The 17,973-nt window shown below is 42.9% G+C and overlaps 1 protein-coding gene across 1 annotated transcript in view; it reads right to left on the bottom strand.

Moving 5' to 3' along the window:
- LOC128611188 (BTB/POZ domain-containing protein KCTD8-like) overlaps window positions 1-17,973 on the bottom strand; it is a 52,280-nt gene that overhangs the window by 18,519 nt on the left and 15,788 nt on the right. Inside the window, exons 2-3 of the mRNA XM_053630524.1 lie at window positions 5,532-5,664; window positions 696-1,531 (exon numbers count right to left, since the gene is read on the bottom strand). Coding sequence (XP_053486499.1) covers window positions 696-1,531; window positions 5,532-5,605 — 910 coding nt within the window. The 5' untranslated portion in view covers window positions 5,606-5,664. The remainder of the gene's footprint in view (window positions 1-695; window positions 1,532-5,531; window positions 5,665-17,973) is intronic.

The following is a 17,973-nucleotide window of genomic DNA, read 5'->3' on the forward strand; positions in this document are numbered from 1 at the left end:
GAGACAGAGGAGCACTAACCTAACACAAACCAACGAAGAAAGAATAATCTCATGGAGCATGTAAAGCTTCTCCTGTCCTGCTAATTGTTTCATGTTAAATACTCTACGAGTGTGGTTGCTAGCTAGTAACTTCAAGTTGTATATAGAAAAACATACTAGCTGGCATGCAAAAATCCCCAATACCTAAGCCAGACCCCTCACCCCACCACCACCAAACACACCTGATTTATTTCAGACCTGAGGGAAAACACTGTAATGAGCAGACTATTGCACAAAACCAGCAAAGAATGACTGGAATAATAGTTGCTACTAATTGGTTAGAGCTGTAGCTCATGTTAACACTACTGATGCAATTTTGGGGCTTGTATACACATTCACTCATTCAAGCCTTTGGCATAATGGACTCCAATTATCACGCACATTTGCATAATGGAAAAACTCGTTGGCTAGCTATAAGCATGTGTAAATGTGAAATATATGAGAAATTTAAAAAAAATAGGAACAATAGTGAGAGGTATGACAGAGAGGTAAGATGATGATTTCTTTTTGTACAGAGAGTAAAAAGAGTCAAATATGTGAAAGATGCAGCAATGGACCAATGTGTGAAAGATTTAGAATGGCTGAATAAAAGAGAGAGAGAGAGAGAGAGAGAGAGAGAGCTAATGATGTTAGGCAAAGGATTCTCCATAACTTACTGAAAAAGATGTATTCAGTGTAGCTACTCCAAATCTTATCATCTCTGTAGTGGTTAACAAAGGCAGATGTCCCTGTGGAATTGCAAGCTACCATGTGAAAACCAGCCTCGCTCAGTCTATCGAAGGCCTGCTCTAGGTAGGTGAACTTCAGGTAGAAGCGTGAAGTGTACTTCTCGGGTGGCCGGTCTGGGTCACGGCTCTCGTTCAGACTCTCACCAAACACCTCTTTGGCCAGAGCGATTCGCCCACACACCATGATCCTTGCTACGCGCCGGAACTTGGCATCTGCTTGGTTGTCCCTCACTGTGGTATATGAGCCACGGTAGCCAAGGGTGATGAACCCTGACCTCTTATCCAGGCTTGGAGTACGTCCAGGGAGCTCGCTGCTCTGAGAACTCTCCTCAATGTCACTGTGGCAGCCCTCATCGTTGAGTGAGCCCTGCTTGGCAATACGTGGTGGTCCTAGCAGTCTCAAAAGCTCATTCAGCTGGAAGTGCTCAGCCTCACGCTGCAGGCGTTCACGCTCAGGGAAGTGCTCAGGCAGAACTACATGTCTGTCACGCAGAAAGTCCAGGACATAGCGGAACAGGAAACCATCACGGTCTATAAAGAAGCGGCCACGGCTGTCTCGGGGCAGCTCGCCAGGTGCTCGCCGTGCAAACATAGCATGAAGCGTTGTGTCAGGAACGCTAAGCAGGGTGGTGCGCTTGGTCACATACACTTGGCCACCAACATTCAGCTCGATCACCTCTGGGAAGGGGCTGCATACCTCGCTGATGGGCAGCACCGTCTCCTTCATGGCCATGGTCCAGATTGGAGAAGCAGGAGGAGAAAGGCTATAGCAGAAAGAATGCAGGAGGTCAGAGAGCAGAACTCAGGAGATCCATGGAGTAGCAGAGGACTGAAGTGGACTGGAATGAAGATGGAGATCAGTCAGGGCTTCAGCAATTCAGCAAAGAGGTAAGAAAGTTTGATAGTGTGAGGGCTACATCTCTGCATAGAGACAGAAAGAATGGTAGAGAGAGAGAGCAGACAAGTTGCTTCAGCTGCAGCAACTCAAGATAGAAAGCAAAGGAGTGAGAACCAGAGAGGAAGAGAGGCACAGGGAGAGGGAGAGGGAGAGAGTAAAGCCTCACTGAGAGGCTTCACATCATTTGTCCATGGTCTGGGGAAGCCACAATGACATCATTCACAGTTCAGGGGGAGGAGCAACCAAATGGCTCTGCCTTTTAAAGGACAAGAGGTACATCAGTGCAATAATAAATCCTCAGAAAAAGCACTAATATAAACCAGGCAGTTCCCGATTAATATAGTAGAGTTCTGCACATTAAGGTCTGTTTGTAGGAGTCAGGTAAAAATTACAGCCTGTGCCACAAAACTGGTGTGTTGTCAGGTTCCTATTCATGTTCTGACACAGGATTGATAAAAAACAGGCATACAATTTGATATTCTCTGGAGAATAAAGACAAATTAGCTGTGCTTCTCACATTGTCTCTGTCAATCCATTACAACACACACACACACACACACACACACACACACAAACACATCTAGTATACCACAGCTCCATCTAATGGACACTCATAACAAGTGTATTGCACTGAACCAGGTGTGGACCTGAATATAAGCTGAAATAACACAGATCAAAACATGTTGTGTGTACAAACACAATTTAATCAATATCTGAGCTCCCATCTCACTAAAGACTGCTCACTTCTCTTCAGTTGACTGAGGTTATTAAATATTGGGTTCTACTATTTGTATCAACAATCATAACATGAACCAGTCCCCTACCTGAGTCTTGTAACCAGGTAACACAGTAAACATTACAACATCTCACTAATGACTCCCAGAGAGATCAACACACTCATTATTCAGAATGCCTCACCAATTCATGCCAGTGTTCTCAGTTCCACAACTGTTTAACTTCTTAAACTTCCAGAAGCAATCGGTGGGTCCAGACGTACACCCATCACACTTTTTTGTGTACCGATAATACGTCTCTGAGTATCAGCAATACTACATATCGATGTAATGTTGACAGTCTCTCAGTAGCTGACTCTCTGCAAAGCATTTTTTGGTGAAGATATTTGAAATGTGATTGCAGTGAGCTTTAAATTAAATCTCATGACAGATCTGTGCCATGTCAGTCAACATAATGTCTTCATTGTATAATATATGATGTGGATTAGATTAGAAAATAATATAAATAAGACCTGATACTAGATAGGTGTTTCAGGTCCGTATCAGATCATAACCTTTCCTATCAGTTTCACTGAATTACCCTTGCTTGTTTACTAATTAATATGATTCATGTTCAATTAGCAGAAAGTTGAAGGGGTTAAACACAACAGACATACAGTAACATGTTTCATTGTACTTGAGCGGCAATTTCTGCCATGTCAGAGAACAAATCCATCATACGCAACACACTCAAGAGGTGTAAACAATCCCAGTCAAATTCAGCTACGAACTCTGTAAGAGCTTTCTTGTAATAGGTTTATTACTACTCATCAGCTACTTGGCCAAACTGATAACTTCAGTGTCATTTATCAGAGTCACATTAGGAATTCTACCCTGTCTGATAGTGCTCCGCTGGGGAAATAACAAGCAGCTTGGTCTTTTTTTTTTAGTGCTAATCACTACCTCCTTTCCTCTGGCTGTGTTCATTCACAGAGTGGTAATTATACCAAGTCGACTGAAATGCTCAATAGACTGTCAGCGTGGTTATTATTGGTGACACAAGTTGGTCAATAACTGCTTTGGAATTGTGAATATGTTGACTGATCAGGCACAATGATTCCTGCTGGAACACAACCAGCATGTCAACTCAGTCCACAGGCAAGCACCCCTAGCATGACATTTGACCTGAAGCTCTGACACTGAATATACACATGTACACCAAGTTCCTTGGTATGAATTATTGACTTATGGTTTGACATCTCTTTAATTGCCAGTTTGTCCTTGGCATCAGTATTACAAAAAAGCTATTGGTTGTAATGTTGAAAGGTTTTGAATGAATCTATATATATTGCTCTCTCTCTCTGTCTGTCTCCTTTGTTCTCCTCCTGATACTGCAGTGATGTTAAATCAGCACTTTTCCCCCTGCACTGTTCATTGTTTCCCTACTCTTATATACCTCATTCAACGGATGTGACAATTACAACATCCTTTGTGAATTTAATTAGGTGGAGGGAGGTGGAGGAGGTGTAAGTAAGTTCCTATAACTCACAGGTTTATATGCAGAAGATGAAGTGATCCTACCAGCAAAGGAGGGAGAAAAGCAACCCAGTTCAGGCTCTAAGAGTGATGATAGGACTGAATGTGATCACCGCTTCTATGCCAGATAATGCAAGTCAATCTCATTCAATCAACGTTCTCACACTCCATTGTGCGTGCTCACTCTCACCACTGATTACATTTGGAGTTAAAGCAAGGGGCTGACCCTCTCACAGCTCTCAACCGCTAAGGAAGTATGCATTAGTGCTTTTATGAGTCTGGGACCAAATCAGTAACATTAACCTGCCTGCTGGAAGCAGTGCTCCTGAGGCAAACTTCCTGCTTAGTGGGGTAATGGAGTATGGTAAATATCAGAATATCAAGCAATCTCTGAAGCATGCTGTGCCACATAGGTGTCTTGAAAAGTCGTCATTTTCATTCTGAAATGATCAAAATAATCCAGTGATATGTATACTCATGCAAGTAATATTAGACTAAATGAGAAACAACAATAAGCACATACCATATTAAGAAAGGTTTTTTTGGTTTTTTTTTTTTTTTTAAGCAGCAAATCCATATAATCACTTCATCATTCTGCAACACTGTGATATAATGTTGTGATGTTCTCTTTTGCAGGTGCAGTGTGGCAGATAAGTGAGAGATCTGACCTGGTGGTCCTAAAAAGCTGTTTTATACTGCAGGGCTACTTTGCCCTCAGAAGGGAGAAAAGAATGAAGACAAGCTGAGATGAGACATCCCCTGTTCAGGAGGCATGACGGCCTGCAAAGAGGCAAGGCCCATGTCATCGTATCATTCCCACACTGCAAGCAATGAGGGGGAGAAAGAAAGACATGAACATGGCTGGTTAAGCTGGCATTCTGGTAGACTAAAGAAATGGTGAAACATTCACCAAGGTTAAAATGGAGGGCAATGTTTAGCAGGGGACCACCTTGCATCTGACTCCTTTTAATACAACTCAAACCAACACACACTGTAATATATGAGCTGGAAATAAAATTTGGGGCAAAGTTTGTCACTGTCATTTCAAATATTGATGCTACATGCAAGAACACAATTGAACACATTCATAACACCAAAATAAATGACACACATAAACTATCTCTATATCTAGGGCATACACTTAAACAATGAAGTCAACAAAGCATACAAATAAAATAATCAGGATTATTTGACTTTTTGGCAACAAGGTTGTGCTCATCTTATAAATGAAAAAAACGCAAAACGTCCCTGTCATTCAACGTTCACTTGTAATTCAAACTCTGATAATTACAGTGAACATACTCAATCTGCATCTCTAGTCAGGCGATTAGTGTTACACATATTAGGAAAGTAATGCAGATCTGTGTTCTCAGCATCACAGCTTGAAAGAGAAAACACCAACCTCAACACAATCCCATAAAAACAGAGCTTTTGTCATCCAAGCTTTTCATGTGCTGCCATCCATCACATCATTATTAAAGTCACATCAATATCACTTGCAAAGTCCTCCAGGAACCCCATACTGCTTGATGACCAGCTGACCTTCACAGTCCACTTTGCAGATCTGCCAGTCGTGCAAATTCACTCTGTATAATATCAAGGAAAATCAGGCCTCACCTGTCAGTGGTTGCAGTGTAGCTCCTGATGCCAGCCTTCCTCATCTCATGTGTCCATGTCTCACTCAATAGCATAAAGGTCAAGGTCTAAAGGCTCCAGCAGTTTGCAATGTAGGCGATGGAACAGAATGAAACTGTATTGAGATAAGAATTTGAAAATTCTTTTAAAAGTTACTTGAAACTTAAAGGTAGTTGTTGAGGTTATCAGGAAGCGTTTATGTAAAACATGCATTTTTGTGGTAAATGCTATTTGTAAATGAAGATCCTAATTTTTCCTGTCAGAGATGGGGATACTTTTCAGAGATATGCCACTTCTTATTCATCTGCTGAAATGTCATACAACTTCAAGAAGCATCTCTCAAAGCCCTAATTGTGAGCACTTGATCGTCTGTATCTAATTTTACTCTGCTTTAGGGCTTGCTGCATAACAGTGGTATTTGTGGTTGCATAATATGTCTCTATCCTCTCCTCCCCTCTCTCCTCTTATATTTCATATCTTTGAATTGTAAACCTCATGTACCTTGTAGCTCTTGGCAATGCACTGCAGTTTTTTTCCCCCTTAGCTTCTGCAACTTTCTTGCACATTTCCACAGATGGAAATTCTACCTCTAGCGCTTGCATTAAAGCTATTTCCTGTAACTATATGCTTGGATTGAACAACCCCAATTCTGAAAAAGTTGGGACAGTATGGAAAATGTTAATAAAAACAAACAGGAGTGATTTGTAAATGTACTCTGACTAGTATTTAAACAACAACAACAAAAAACTTATAAAGACAAGGTATTTGATGTTTTACCTAATCAATTGAATAGTTTTTGAAGGTAAACATTTATTTTGAAATTGATGCATGCAATATGTTCCAAAAAAAGTTGGGACAGGGGCAATTTAGGACTAACAGCAATATGACAAGTTGAAATAAGATGGTGATGTGAAACAGGTGAGGCAATCGTCTAATCATAGGATATAAGGAGCCTCTAAAAAAGGCTTAGTCCATCAAGAGCAAGGATGGGTCGAGGCTTGCCAATCTGCCAACAGATGAGTCAGTGAATAATCCAACACTTTGAGAATAACATTCCCCAAAGACAAAGTGGTAGGATTTTGGGTTTTTCACTTTCTACAGTGCACAATATAATTAAAAGATTCAAGGAATACGGTCAAATCTCGGTGCGTAAAGGGCAAGGCCGAAATCCATTTCTGAATGCGCATGATCTTCGATCCCTCAGACATCACTGTCTTAAAAACCATCATGAATCTGTAATAGATATCCTGACATGGGCTCAGGAATACTTTGGTAAACCTTTGTCAGTCAACACCATTCGCCGCTGCATCCACAGATGCAAGATAAGGTTTTACTGTGTAATGCAGAATCCATACATTAACACTGTCTAGAAGTGCTGCCCACTTCTCTGGACTCGGTCTCATCTGAGATGAACTGTAGCACAGTGGAATCATGTTTTGTGGTCCGACGAGTCAACATTTCAAATAGTTAATAGTCAAAATAGTCTGTCATGGTATGGGGGTGTGTCAGTGCCCATGACATGGGTAACTTGCACAGCTGTGAGGGCATCATTAATGCAGAAAGATATGTACACATTTTGGTGCAACGTATGCTGCCATGCAGAGCAGGACAATGACAAACCACATTCTGCCCGGATTACAAGCACATGGTTGCATAAGCAGAGAGTGCGGGTGCTAGCATCGCCTGCCTGCAGTCCTGACCTGTCTCCGATTGAGAGTGTGTGGCGCATTATGAAGCGCAACGAAGGCCCCATACAGTTGTGCAGCTGAAAAATGCATAATGGATGAATGGGGGAAAATTCCGCTTGCTAAACTTAACCAACTGGTGTCTTCAGCGCCCAAACTCTTAATATGTGTTATTAAAAGTGATGTTACACAGTGGTAAACATTTGACTGTCCCAACTTTTGTGGAGTGTGTTGCAGTCATCAGATTTGAAATGAGTGTATATTTTCAAAGATAAATTAAATTCACAAAGTAAAACATCAAATAATGTGTTAATAATGTGTTTTCAATATAGTACCTGGTGAACTGAATTTTCAAATGACTTTTTTTTTGCATTTTCCATACTGTCTCAACTTTTTCGCAATTGGTGTTGTACTAATGTTCCAAACAAACACAAGTAAATGTGAGAAGATGCAAACAAAGAGAACAAACTATTTTCTTTACAAATAAAAACATCTAACTCTCCAAACATTCAGCAGTGATCCTTTACTGTTCCAAATTCAACAACAATCTGGCAAACTGATCATGTGTCTGTGTTTGAAGCAAAATGTTTATGTTTTTTCTTCTGTTTAAACACATGCTATATAATGAGTGGATTCTTCGAACCGAGTCTTTAGGGCGAATTTTAGAAGCTGTCTCGCAATTCTGAAGAGTTGTTTTGTTTAGATGGGGACGAGACAAGTAGAATGGATTTCGTGATGCGATGGTTTTACCATATACATATACAGCAGTGCTTTACATAAGTATTCACCCCTTAAGCTTAACCTTAATTGGGATTGTATGTAATGGATTAACACAAATTAATCATGAATTAGCCCATAACAAATCAACATAGTTAAAGAAAATTGCATATGTATTCACTCAGTTGCTATGAATACCATAAATAGATTGTTTTGAAAAGAGACGTGGTTAAAAATTAGGCCTATTTGTATATTAAATATTTTGTCCCAGAGTTCATTGCTCTATTTTCCTAGTGGAATAACTGAGATTTTCCCCATCCCCCTTGAATTTTCCATCCAATTAACTGGTCCACGAGATAATTTTATTTAGAGCACAGAGTATTCCTTTGGTGGGATGTATAAGAACCACCAGTTTCAGCTTGGCATATGTTTTTTTCCCCTGATTTAAACGACAGATGATGACTTACAATATTGGTTAGTTAAAACAGAGAGAGAGTGAGAGAAATAGCAGCAAAAACATGAGCTCATAAACAAACCTAAAATTTTGCTGGTTTCAAGTGGAGAAAAAAAGAGAAGAAAGATGTCAATTTAATGCTAAACATACAGAGAATACACTGGACAAGTTAAAAAAAAAAAAAAAAAAAAAGATACTGCATAGTATATAATTTATTTTGTCCTAAATAAACTAAAAAGGTGATACTATGCTAATCCACTAACTGGGACAGCAACCACAGATCAAATACAGGATACTAACTAAAAGAAGAGTAATAGAAACTCTAGAGAACAGAGGAAAAATACTTAATAAAAGTATAAGTAAAAGCACAGATTTTATCATATTTTTTTTAACCCTGCTAACAGAAATAACAACTAATTGCTAGCTAGTATCACAACTAGAGGTGACAGTTAATAAATGGCTACATGTGAAAAATCTGAGGGACAGCGCTTTAGCGCCCTTGCTATCCGCTACCCAAATGACAACCACTGAAAATGGCAGGAAAAAGTATAAAGCTAAGATTTTGTGAGACTTTCCAGAGACTCTAAGAGCTGAATTTACTATATTAAATGATAATATCATCAAAGCAGACTTGCTCTTCTACACAGAGCACCCAAATGCCTGGCACACAGCCCTGCTCTCAGCTAAAAAAAGAACTGAAAATGGTTGGGAATAAAGCTATGAGACAACTATACATGGACACCTCTCACAAATTTAACATCAAACTGTATAATAATGCAACTGTAATGATTTAGTGTAGAATTTAGTCTTGTGAAATTTGAGTTTGATGAACTGAAATATTTAGCTGAAAAAGAGAAGAAAACTCTAACAGCAGTTCAGCACAGCTCTGAGGCTGAGCCCCCTCCCCTTGCTCCTTCTGCCTGCACCCCTCCCCCGACCTCATCCTCACTCACACAGCCCACCCCTCACATACCCTACTCTCCTCCCGCTTCCCACTCTCCCCGGTCTGCAATGTCTGTGCCCCGCATCCATGAGTGTCTCTCCCTGCAAGAGATGGAGATCATGGATTGCAAGGAAAGTAAACTCCAAGACAGTGGCACAATCCTGCAAGTCCAAGAGGAGATACAACAGCTTAAAGAATAGACTCAGACTAAAATGGGACAAATGGAGAAAAACATGGACAAGCTCCAGAGAGACAACAAGTCGCTCAGAGAAGAACTGTAAACTTATGGACAACCTGGAGCGGAAAGAGTCCCTGATTCACAGTCTCAAACAGCAGCTGACCACTTTAGCTGAGGTATTGGAACAGTCCCATAATCAGAGCACACCCAATATAACAACCAATAAGAACACCCACACCACCACCACTAGCCTCCAGCTTGCCCACAGCCAACTAATCATCCAACAAACTAACCAGATAGCCACCCAACTAACTAGTCAGCAAGCCACCATACAGAGCAGTCAGCTAGCCATCCTACCAACCAACCAGCTAACCACCCCACAGACAAGCCAACTAGCTACCCCACAGACCAGCCAGCTAGGTACCCCACAGACCAGCCAGCCCAGAATCCAGCCCACCAACCATCCACAAGACCCAAAGACTGCAGTTCTTATCCAGTGGCAAATATTTAAATCACAGAAGGCCATTCCCCACACACACAGAATTGCAAAGTTCTGGTGTCCCACCACAGACAGTGCACTCAAGCTACTCTGCCAGTCCAAATTACATGACACTCAAAACATAGTAATTCACTCTGGCACAAACAACATACACTCCAAAGGAAACAAAGGAGCAGACTCAGTGAAGATGGCTGAAAAAGCTCATATGGTGTTCCCAAAAGCCAATATAACCATTTCAATGGTTTTGCTGGAAGAGCTTACTCCTGGAGTCTCATTAAAATTTTTTTTTTTAAAAATCAATGAAAATATCACCAAAGAGTGCTCCAACAGTACCAACACCATCATTGCACAACACCCAAGCATAACAGATGCACACCTACTTGACCACGTATACCTACACCAGGAGGGCATCAGAATCTTTGCAAAAAATCTAAACGATGCTGCACTCAAGAGAGACCTAAACAACCAGAATCCCATCAGATCTAGAGAACTTCAAAGCCAAAGACCATCTACTAACTACCACACAGCCCTCCAGCCACCTAGACAGAAGGGACACAAGCCTTACAACACACACCATGTGAAGCACATAGAGCTATGGTCAATAAATCCCAGGCCAAACAATCCCATCCTAGCAAAGCACAGCCTTCAAGGACTGAATCCAGATAAGCACAGAGATAGGATCCCATTTTCAGCAATGCCCTGTGGCAGAATAAAGAAACACAACCTCTTTTACCTCTGCAGCATCCCACATATGCTGATGTACTTCGAGGTAAAACACACCTAGACTCCACAGAAACTGGAGATTTGCAAAATACTTACGTAAACACTTGAACCAAAAAAATCCTAATATAAAAAAGAATCTGAAATAATACAACAGTAGGCCTATGTGTCCATTAGCTGTCTTTTTGTATTAGTGTTTCTAATACAAATCAAATCCTCTGTTAATATGTTTAATTGTATTAATATGTTCTTATTCTATAAGGTTGCTCCAAACAAAATCATAGACATTCTATATAAATCTCAAACACAAAAATTTCTCTCTTTCATCTCTACTATCACTAACTAATTTTACAATGAAGTCACTCTCTATAAGCTCCTGGAATATACAGGTCTATATTCTTCAGTTTTCGGAACTAAAATCTCAAATGCACAGTTCCTAAAAATACAAAATATGACATTATCATACTGTTTTAAACATGGTGTCGTTCAGACATGGAAACTCACTTTCCCTCAGGAAACAAAAAAATCCTACTACCATCCCATACCATGCCATGAAAGAGTGAATATAAAACATGGCCGAGACTGTGGGGGAGTCATCATTTGGTATAAATTGTCACGTATCGTGACGGAGCGGAGATAGGACGGATGCAAGTGCAGTGTGAACAGTTGTTATTTTAAAAGAGAGACAGGCAGACAAATCCAAAACGTGATCCATAAACGTAATCCAAAACAGGCGAAGGTCAGGCGATCGGCAAACAGGCATACACAGGGTTAAACATGAATCAACGTCGTGGTCACAGAAAACAGGGTCGATAAACAAAACGAGAAACATGAACTATGACGAGGAACTGGGAGCGGATAATCCAGCGTGTACTAATTCTAAACGTGGACCGTGACTATGACTATTAAACGAACTAATCTAATTCTACGATAATCTTCCACGTTGTGTGCTGGGAGGCACGCGGTATATATGTGGACATGATCAGCGACTAAACTGCTAGCAGCTGAGGGCAATACAGACACACGTGAAATCCCAGTCAATGACAGAACAGGGAGGAGACGTGACAGAAACATAAACAAAACACACGTGTCCAGATGTCACTACTGTCAACAATGGAAAAGCAGGTGCTCGCGCATTCGCGCTTAGAGCACGCTGCTTCAAGAGGAAATCATGACAGAACCCCCCCAAAGGCACTCCTCCCGGAGTGCCATGAGTCATCCCATTTCATTGGCGCCCCCGGCCCCCTGGGCTGAATGTCCCAAGCAGAGCCAGGAAACCGCACGGTGTTCTTGGCGGCGCAGGGAAGCGGAGCGACGTCCCTGGCTGAACAGGGAGGCAGAGTAACGACCACAGCCGGGCAGACAGGCTGAGCGACGTCCTCGGCAGAGCAGGACGGCGGAGCGACGTCCTCGGCGGAGCAGGGAAGCAGGGCGACGTCCTTGGCGGAGCTTGAAAGCGGAGAGACGTCTTCGGCAGAGCAGGACGGCGGAGCGACGTCCTCGGCGGAGCAGGGAAGCAGGGCGACGTCCTTGGCGGAGCATGAAAGCGGAGCGACGTCCCCGGCTGAACAGGTAGGCAGAGCGACGACCACAGTGGAGCAGGCAGGCTGAGCGAAGTCCTCGGCGGAGCATGAAGGCAGAGCGACGACCACAGCCGGGCAGACAGGCTGAGTGAAGTCCTCGGCGCAGCGTGAAAGCGGAGCGACATCCACAGCCGGGCAGGCAGGCTGGGTGAAGTCCTCGGTGGAGCACGAAGGCAGAGCAACGACCACAGCAGGGCAGGCAGGCTGAGCGAAGTCCTCGGCGGAGCATGAAAGCAGAGCGACGTCCTCGGCTGAACAGGGAAACAGAGCGCTGTACTCAGCAGAGCAGGGAAGCAGGGTGACGTCCTTGTCGGAGCACGAAAGCGGAGCAACGTCCCCGGCTGAACTGGAAGGCAGAGTGACGTCCTCGGCTGAACAGGAAAACAGAGCGCTGTACTCAGCAGAGCAGGGAACCAGGGCGACGTCCTCGTCGGAGCATGAAAGCAGAGCGACGTCCCCGGCTGAACTGGAAGGCAGAGCGACGTCCCCGGCTGAGCAGGAAGGCAGAGCGACGTCCTTGGCTGAGCAGGAAGGCAGAGCGACGTACTCAGCGGAGCCTGCAAGCTGAACTTGGCTGGTCATGTCAGCCGACAGGGATGTGAGCAGAGCTTGGTAGTTTGTTTCAACAGACACTTGGTTGTGCATGTCAGCAGACATGGACGTGAGCAGAGCTTGGTTGTCCATGTCAGCTGACTCGGGCGTGAGCAGAGCTTGGCTGTGCGTGTCAGCAGATTCGGGCATGAGCAGAACTTGGTTGGTTGGGTCATCAGACGGAACATGAGCAGAGCTTGGTTGTTTGTTTCAACAGACACTTGGTTGTGCATGTCAGCAGACATGGACATGAGCAGAGCTTGGTTGTCCGTGTCAGCAAACTCAGGCGTGAGCAGAACTTGGCTGTGCGTGTCAGCAGACTCGGGCTTTGGCAGAACTTGGATGGTCGTGTCGGCAGTCTTGGGCGTGGGCTGAACCTGGGCGACCGGGTCGGTAGACTTGGGGGTGGGCTGAACCTGGGCGACCGGGTCGGTAGACTTGGGCGTGGGCTGAACCTGGGCGACCGGGTTGGTAGACTCGGGCTTGAGCAGAACGTGGTCGGCCGTGTCAGTAGACTCAGGCGTGAGCAGAACGTGGTCGGCTGTGTCAGTAGACTCAGGCATGAGCAGAATGTGGTCGGCCGTATCAGTAAACTTGGGTGTGAGCAGAACGTGGTCGGCCATGTCAGTAGACTTGGGCGTAAGCAGAACGTAGTTGTTAGGCTTAGATATTAGCGGAACTTGGTCAACTGGATCAGCAGGCTTGGATGTGACATCAGGAACTTGAGACTTGACTTGGACTTCAGGGACTTGAGCCTTGACTTGGACTTGGACCTCAGGGACTTGAGACTTGACTTGGACTTCAGGGACTTGAGCCTTGACTTGGACTTGGACCTCAGAGACTTGAGACCTGACTTGGACCTTAGGGTTGAGCTCTGGTGCTGGAGCCTCCCTGTTGACCTCTAGCTGGAGCTCAGCAGGTGAGCCCACCTCGTCTGTCTCAGGTTTGAGCTCTGAGGTCGCCAGGTTAACCTCCGGCTGGGGCTCTGCATGAGTTTGCCTGTAGTAGTGGGTAAACGGCAGGGCAGGTTTGCCTGCCAGACTTACCCCCCCGAAAAGTTGTTCTAGCTCGACCCTCGCCTCCAGACTCCCGAACCGCATCATGAACTCCCCCACAAACTGTTCTACACTGTCCAGGTTCCTACAGTGCTTATCCAGCTGCACCCAGTGACGGGCCGGTCCAAAGAACCGGGACCACATGAATCGGACCCATTGCTTCTCCTCTGGCTTAGGGTCTAACAGGCTGGAGAAATAGAATTGACAATCTACCAGAAAATATTCTGGGGCACCGAAAAATCCGTCAAATGGATCAGGAAGCTCCATAAATGTCCATTGTGGGAATTGGACTGAGTCCATAGCGGGGACGGTTGGCGTCGACTTCCGGGTTCTGCGTTTTCTCCGTTCTCCTGCTGCATCCATGTTTGGGCGGAAGATTCTGTCACGTATCGTGACGGAGCGGAGATAGGACGGATGCAAGTGCAGTATGAACAGTTGTTTATTTTAAAAGAGAGACAGGCAGACAAATCCAAAACGTGATCCATAAACGTAATCCAAAACAGGTGAAGGTCAGGCGATCGGCAAACAGGCATACACAGGGTTAAACATGAATCAAGGTCGTGGTCACGGAAAACGGGGTCGATAAACAAAACGAGAAACATGAACTATGACGAGGAACTGGGAGCGGCTAATCCAGTGTGAACTAACGCTAAACGTGGACCGTGACTATGACTACTAAACGAACTAATCTAACTCTACTATAATCTTCCGCGTTGTGTGCTGGGAGGCGCGCGGTATATATGTGGACATGATCAGCGTCTAAACTGCTAGCAGCTGAGGGCAATACAGACACGTGAAATCCCAGTCAATGACAGAACAGGGAGGAGACGTGACAGAAACATAAACAAAACACACGTGTCCAGATGTTACTACTGTCAACAATGGAAAAGCAGGTGCTCGCGCATTCGCGCTTAGAACACGCTGCTTCAAGAGGAAATCATGACATAAATATGCTCTTATACCCTACCTATCGATTGTTAAAAAAGAGCTCTCACATATTTGGCTTCAGCTTCAACAGGGTGTAGTGAATAATGACAAAAGCATAATTATCTGTGCAGTTTATACTCAACCTGCAGAGTCCCCATACTACAGTGATGACTTTTTCCACAATTTCCACACAGAAACCTGCCATTTCCAAGCTCAGGGAAATGTACTGTTGTGTGGAGACTTCATTGCCAGGACAAGTTCGGAAAGTGATACCACAGATATCCACGGAAAAAATAACATATTTAATACACTTTCCCATTTGACCCCTACAACAAAACAAAGAGTCAACCCAGATCCTGTTATAAATAAGAGTGGTAAGAACTTAGTGCAGCTCTGTCGAAGCCTGGGCCTGTACATGCTTAATTCAGGGTGACTCGTTAGGTGATCCAGGGTGACTCATTAGGTCGGTTTACTTATTGCTCAGCTCTTGGGTTTAGTGTAGTCAACTACGCCATTACTGACACGTACCCCTCCTGCATAAGTGCATTCACTGTCAGACCATAGTTACCTTTATCAGACCACTGTCAAATTAATGTGTTCCTAAAAAGACTTCAGCAACCAAATAACACAACAAGAAAAAACTACAAACTACTAAAACTTAATCAGTGCTATGAATGGACCCCAAACAGTGTGTCTGTATTTTCCAATACAATGAGTTCTGCAGAAGTTACTAATCATATTAACAAATTTCTAAGAACCGAATTCCAGCCCAACCAAACTAATGCAAACCTAGCAGTAAAAAAGATCAATGAAATATACTACATATCTGCAACCAAAACAAACCTGTGTAAAACAAATAAAAAATCATGAACAAAGATCCAAAATTGAAAAATGGTTTGATAAGGAATGTGAATCTGCAAGAAAGAAACTCAGACAGCTATCTAACCAAAAACACAAACTATCACAAAACACTGAACTCAGACAAAAGTACTGTGAAACACTTAAGAACTATAAACAGATCATTTATAAGAAAAAACAGCAGCACTACCATCAGACATTAAGGGAAATGGAAGAATCCATTAATCAAAATCAGTTCTGAAACAAAATGGAAATGGAACAATTTAAACACAAAACAAACTCAATACAGCTCCATAAAAGACCCAACAATATGGAAAACTTATTTTGAATCACTCTGTAAAAAGGTCTTATCATAATTTTACACAAGATCAAGCATTAACCCAAAATTAACTAGAAAAATTTGAAACAGTCATAAAAAAATAATCAGAACCCGCTTGACTACCAAATTACACAGGAAGAATTGGCTGATGCACTCAAAAACCTCAAAGAAAGAAAAGCATGTGGCCCTGACAGCATCAGGACAGAAATGTTAAAATACAGCATTCTTGAAATGCAGAGGGCCTTATTAAAACTGTTCAACCTGGTTCTCCATGCTGGCTGTTTCCTGACCTCTGGAACTGAAGGCTTATATCCCCGATTTATAAGAGTGGAGATAAAATAGACCCCAACAACTACCGGGGCATGTGTGTGAGCAGTAATCAGGGGGAGGTTTTCTGCTGTATCATAAATGCCCGGATACAGGCCTTCCTTACCGATCAGTGTCCTGAGTAAGAGACAGATTGGCTTTTTACCAAATCATCACACTACTGATTACATTTATACACACCCTAATCAAACAGCACGTTCACCAAAAAAACCAAAGCGAGAATATTTGCATGTTTTATAGACTTTTAAAAAGCACTTGACTCTATTTGGCACACAGGATTATTTTGTCAAATTTTTAAAAAGTGATGTAGGGGGTAAAGTATATGTCTATCAGGTCTATCAAGTCTATCTATCTGAACAAAAAATGCAGTATAAAACTTGGCAGCAAAAGGACAGAATACTTCACTCAAGGGCGTGGGGAGGCAGGGCTGAAGCCTGAGTCCAACTCTGTTCAATATTTATGTCAATGAGTTAACGGTGTTACTGGAACAATCTGCAGCCCCTGGACTCACCCTAAACAATATGGAAGTCAAATTTCTGCTCCTGGTGCTGCTGTCTCCTACTGAAAAAGACATATAGCGGCACCTGGACCTGTTGGAGCTGTACTGTCCGAACTGGGCCCTGACAGTCAATCTGGCCAAAACCAAGTTTATCTTCTTCCAAAAAAAGGCTAGATCTCAGGAACACAGACACCTGTTCACTCTAGGAAACACTGCCCTAGAGCATTCGTTACACTATGATTACCTGGGACTGAACATCAGTGCATCAGGAGGCTTTGATCTGGGAGTGAATGCACTAAGAGAAAAAAAACACAAAGAGCTCTTTATGCACTCAAGAAAAAATTCTACAAAATAGACATCAAAGTTAGAATTTGGTGTAAAAATCTTTGACAGTGTTATTGCACTGTATGGATGTGAGGTTTGGGGTCCACTCAGTACACACGACTACATCCCACAGAGTCCCTGCATGCAGAATTCTGTAGAAATATCCTAAATGTTCAAAGAAAAACATGCATGTTTTTGTTTGACACAGGAGAACCTGGCTGCCCAGAGAACAAAGACTGTGTGCTCAGTGTACGAGCAATGAGGTCGAGACAGAGCTGCACATCCTTATCAACACATAAGAAAGACTTTCACAAACATAATCACTCAAGAAATACCAAACCTAAGGACACACTGCAGCCTTCGCTGCAAATTATGTGTGTGAATGAGGAACAGTGAGAAACCAAGCATCCTGCACACAACCTGAATACGCACTACATGTTCAGATACTTTGTTTTTCCTATTGTTAAGTGGTTTGCATGGTTTTTTTGCTTTTGTTTGCTTATTTATCATGTTTGTAATGTTTAATTGCAGATATAAATGTATTATTTGTGTAACTTTTAATTTAATTTAAGCAAATTTAATTTGCTTTGGGAACAATGTAATTTCTAACATTCATGCCAATAAAGCACTGTTGAACTGAACTGAACTAAAAAAAAAAAAGAAGAAGCAATGAGCCATTTGGGAGTCGAAAGAGTCGGCTTAAATTATTGGCGAACTGAGCCGAGTGCTCTGACTCACTGAAAAG

The sequence above is a fragment of the Ictalurus furcatus genome, chromosome 8, assembly GCF_023375685.1.
Source record: "Ictalurus furcatus strain D&B chromosome 8, Billie_1.0, whole genome shotgun sequence".
Classification (NCBI taxonomy): domain Eukaryota; kingdom Metazoa; phylum Chordata; class Actinopteri; order Siluriformes; family Ictaluridae; genus Ictalurus; species Ictalurus furcatus.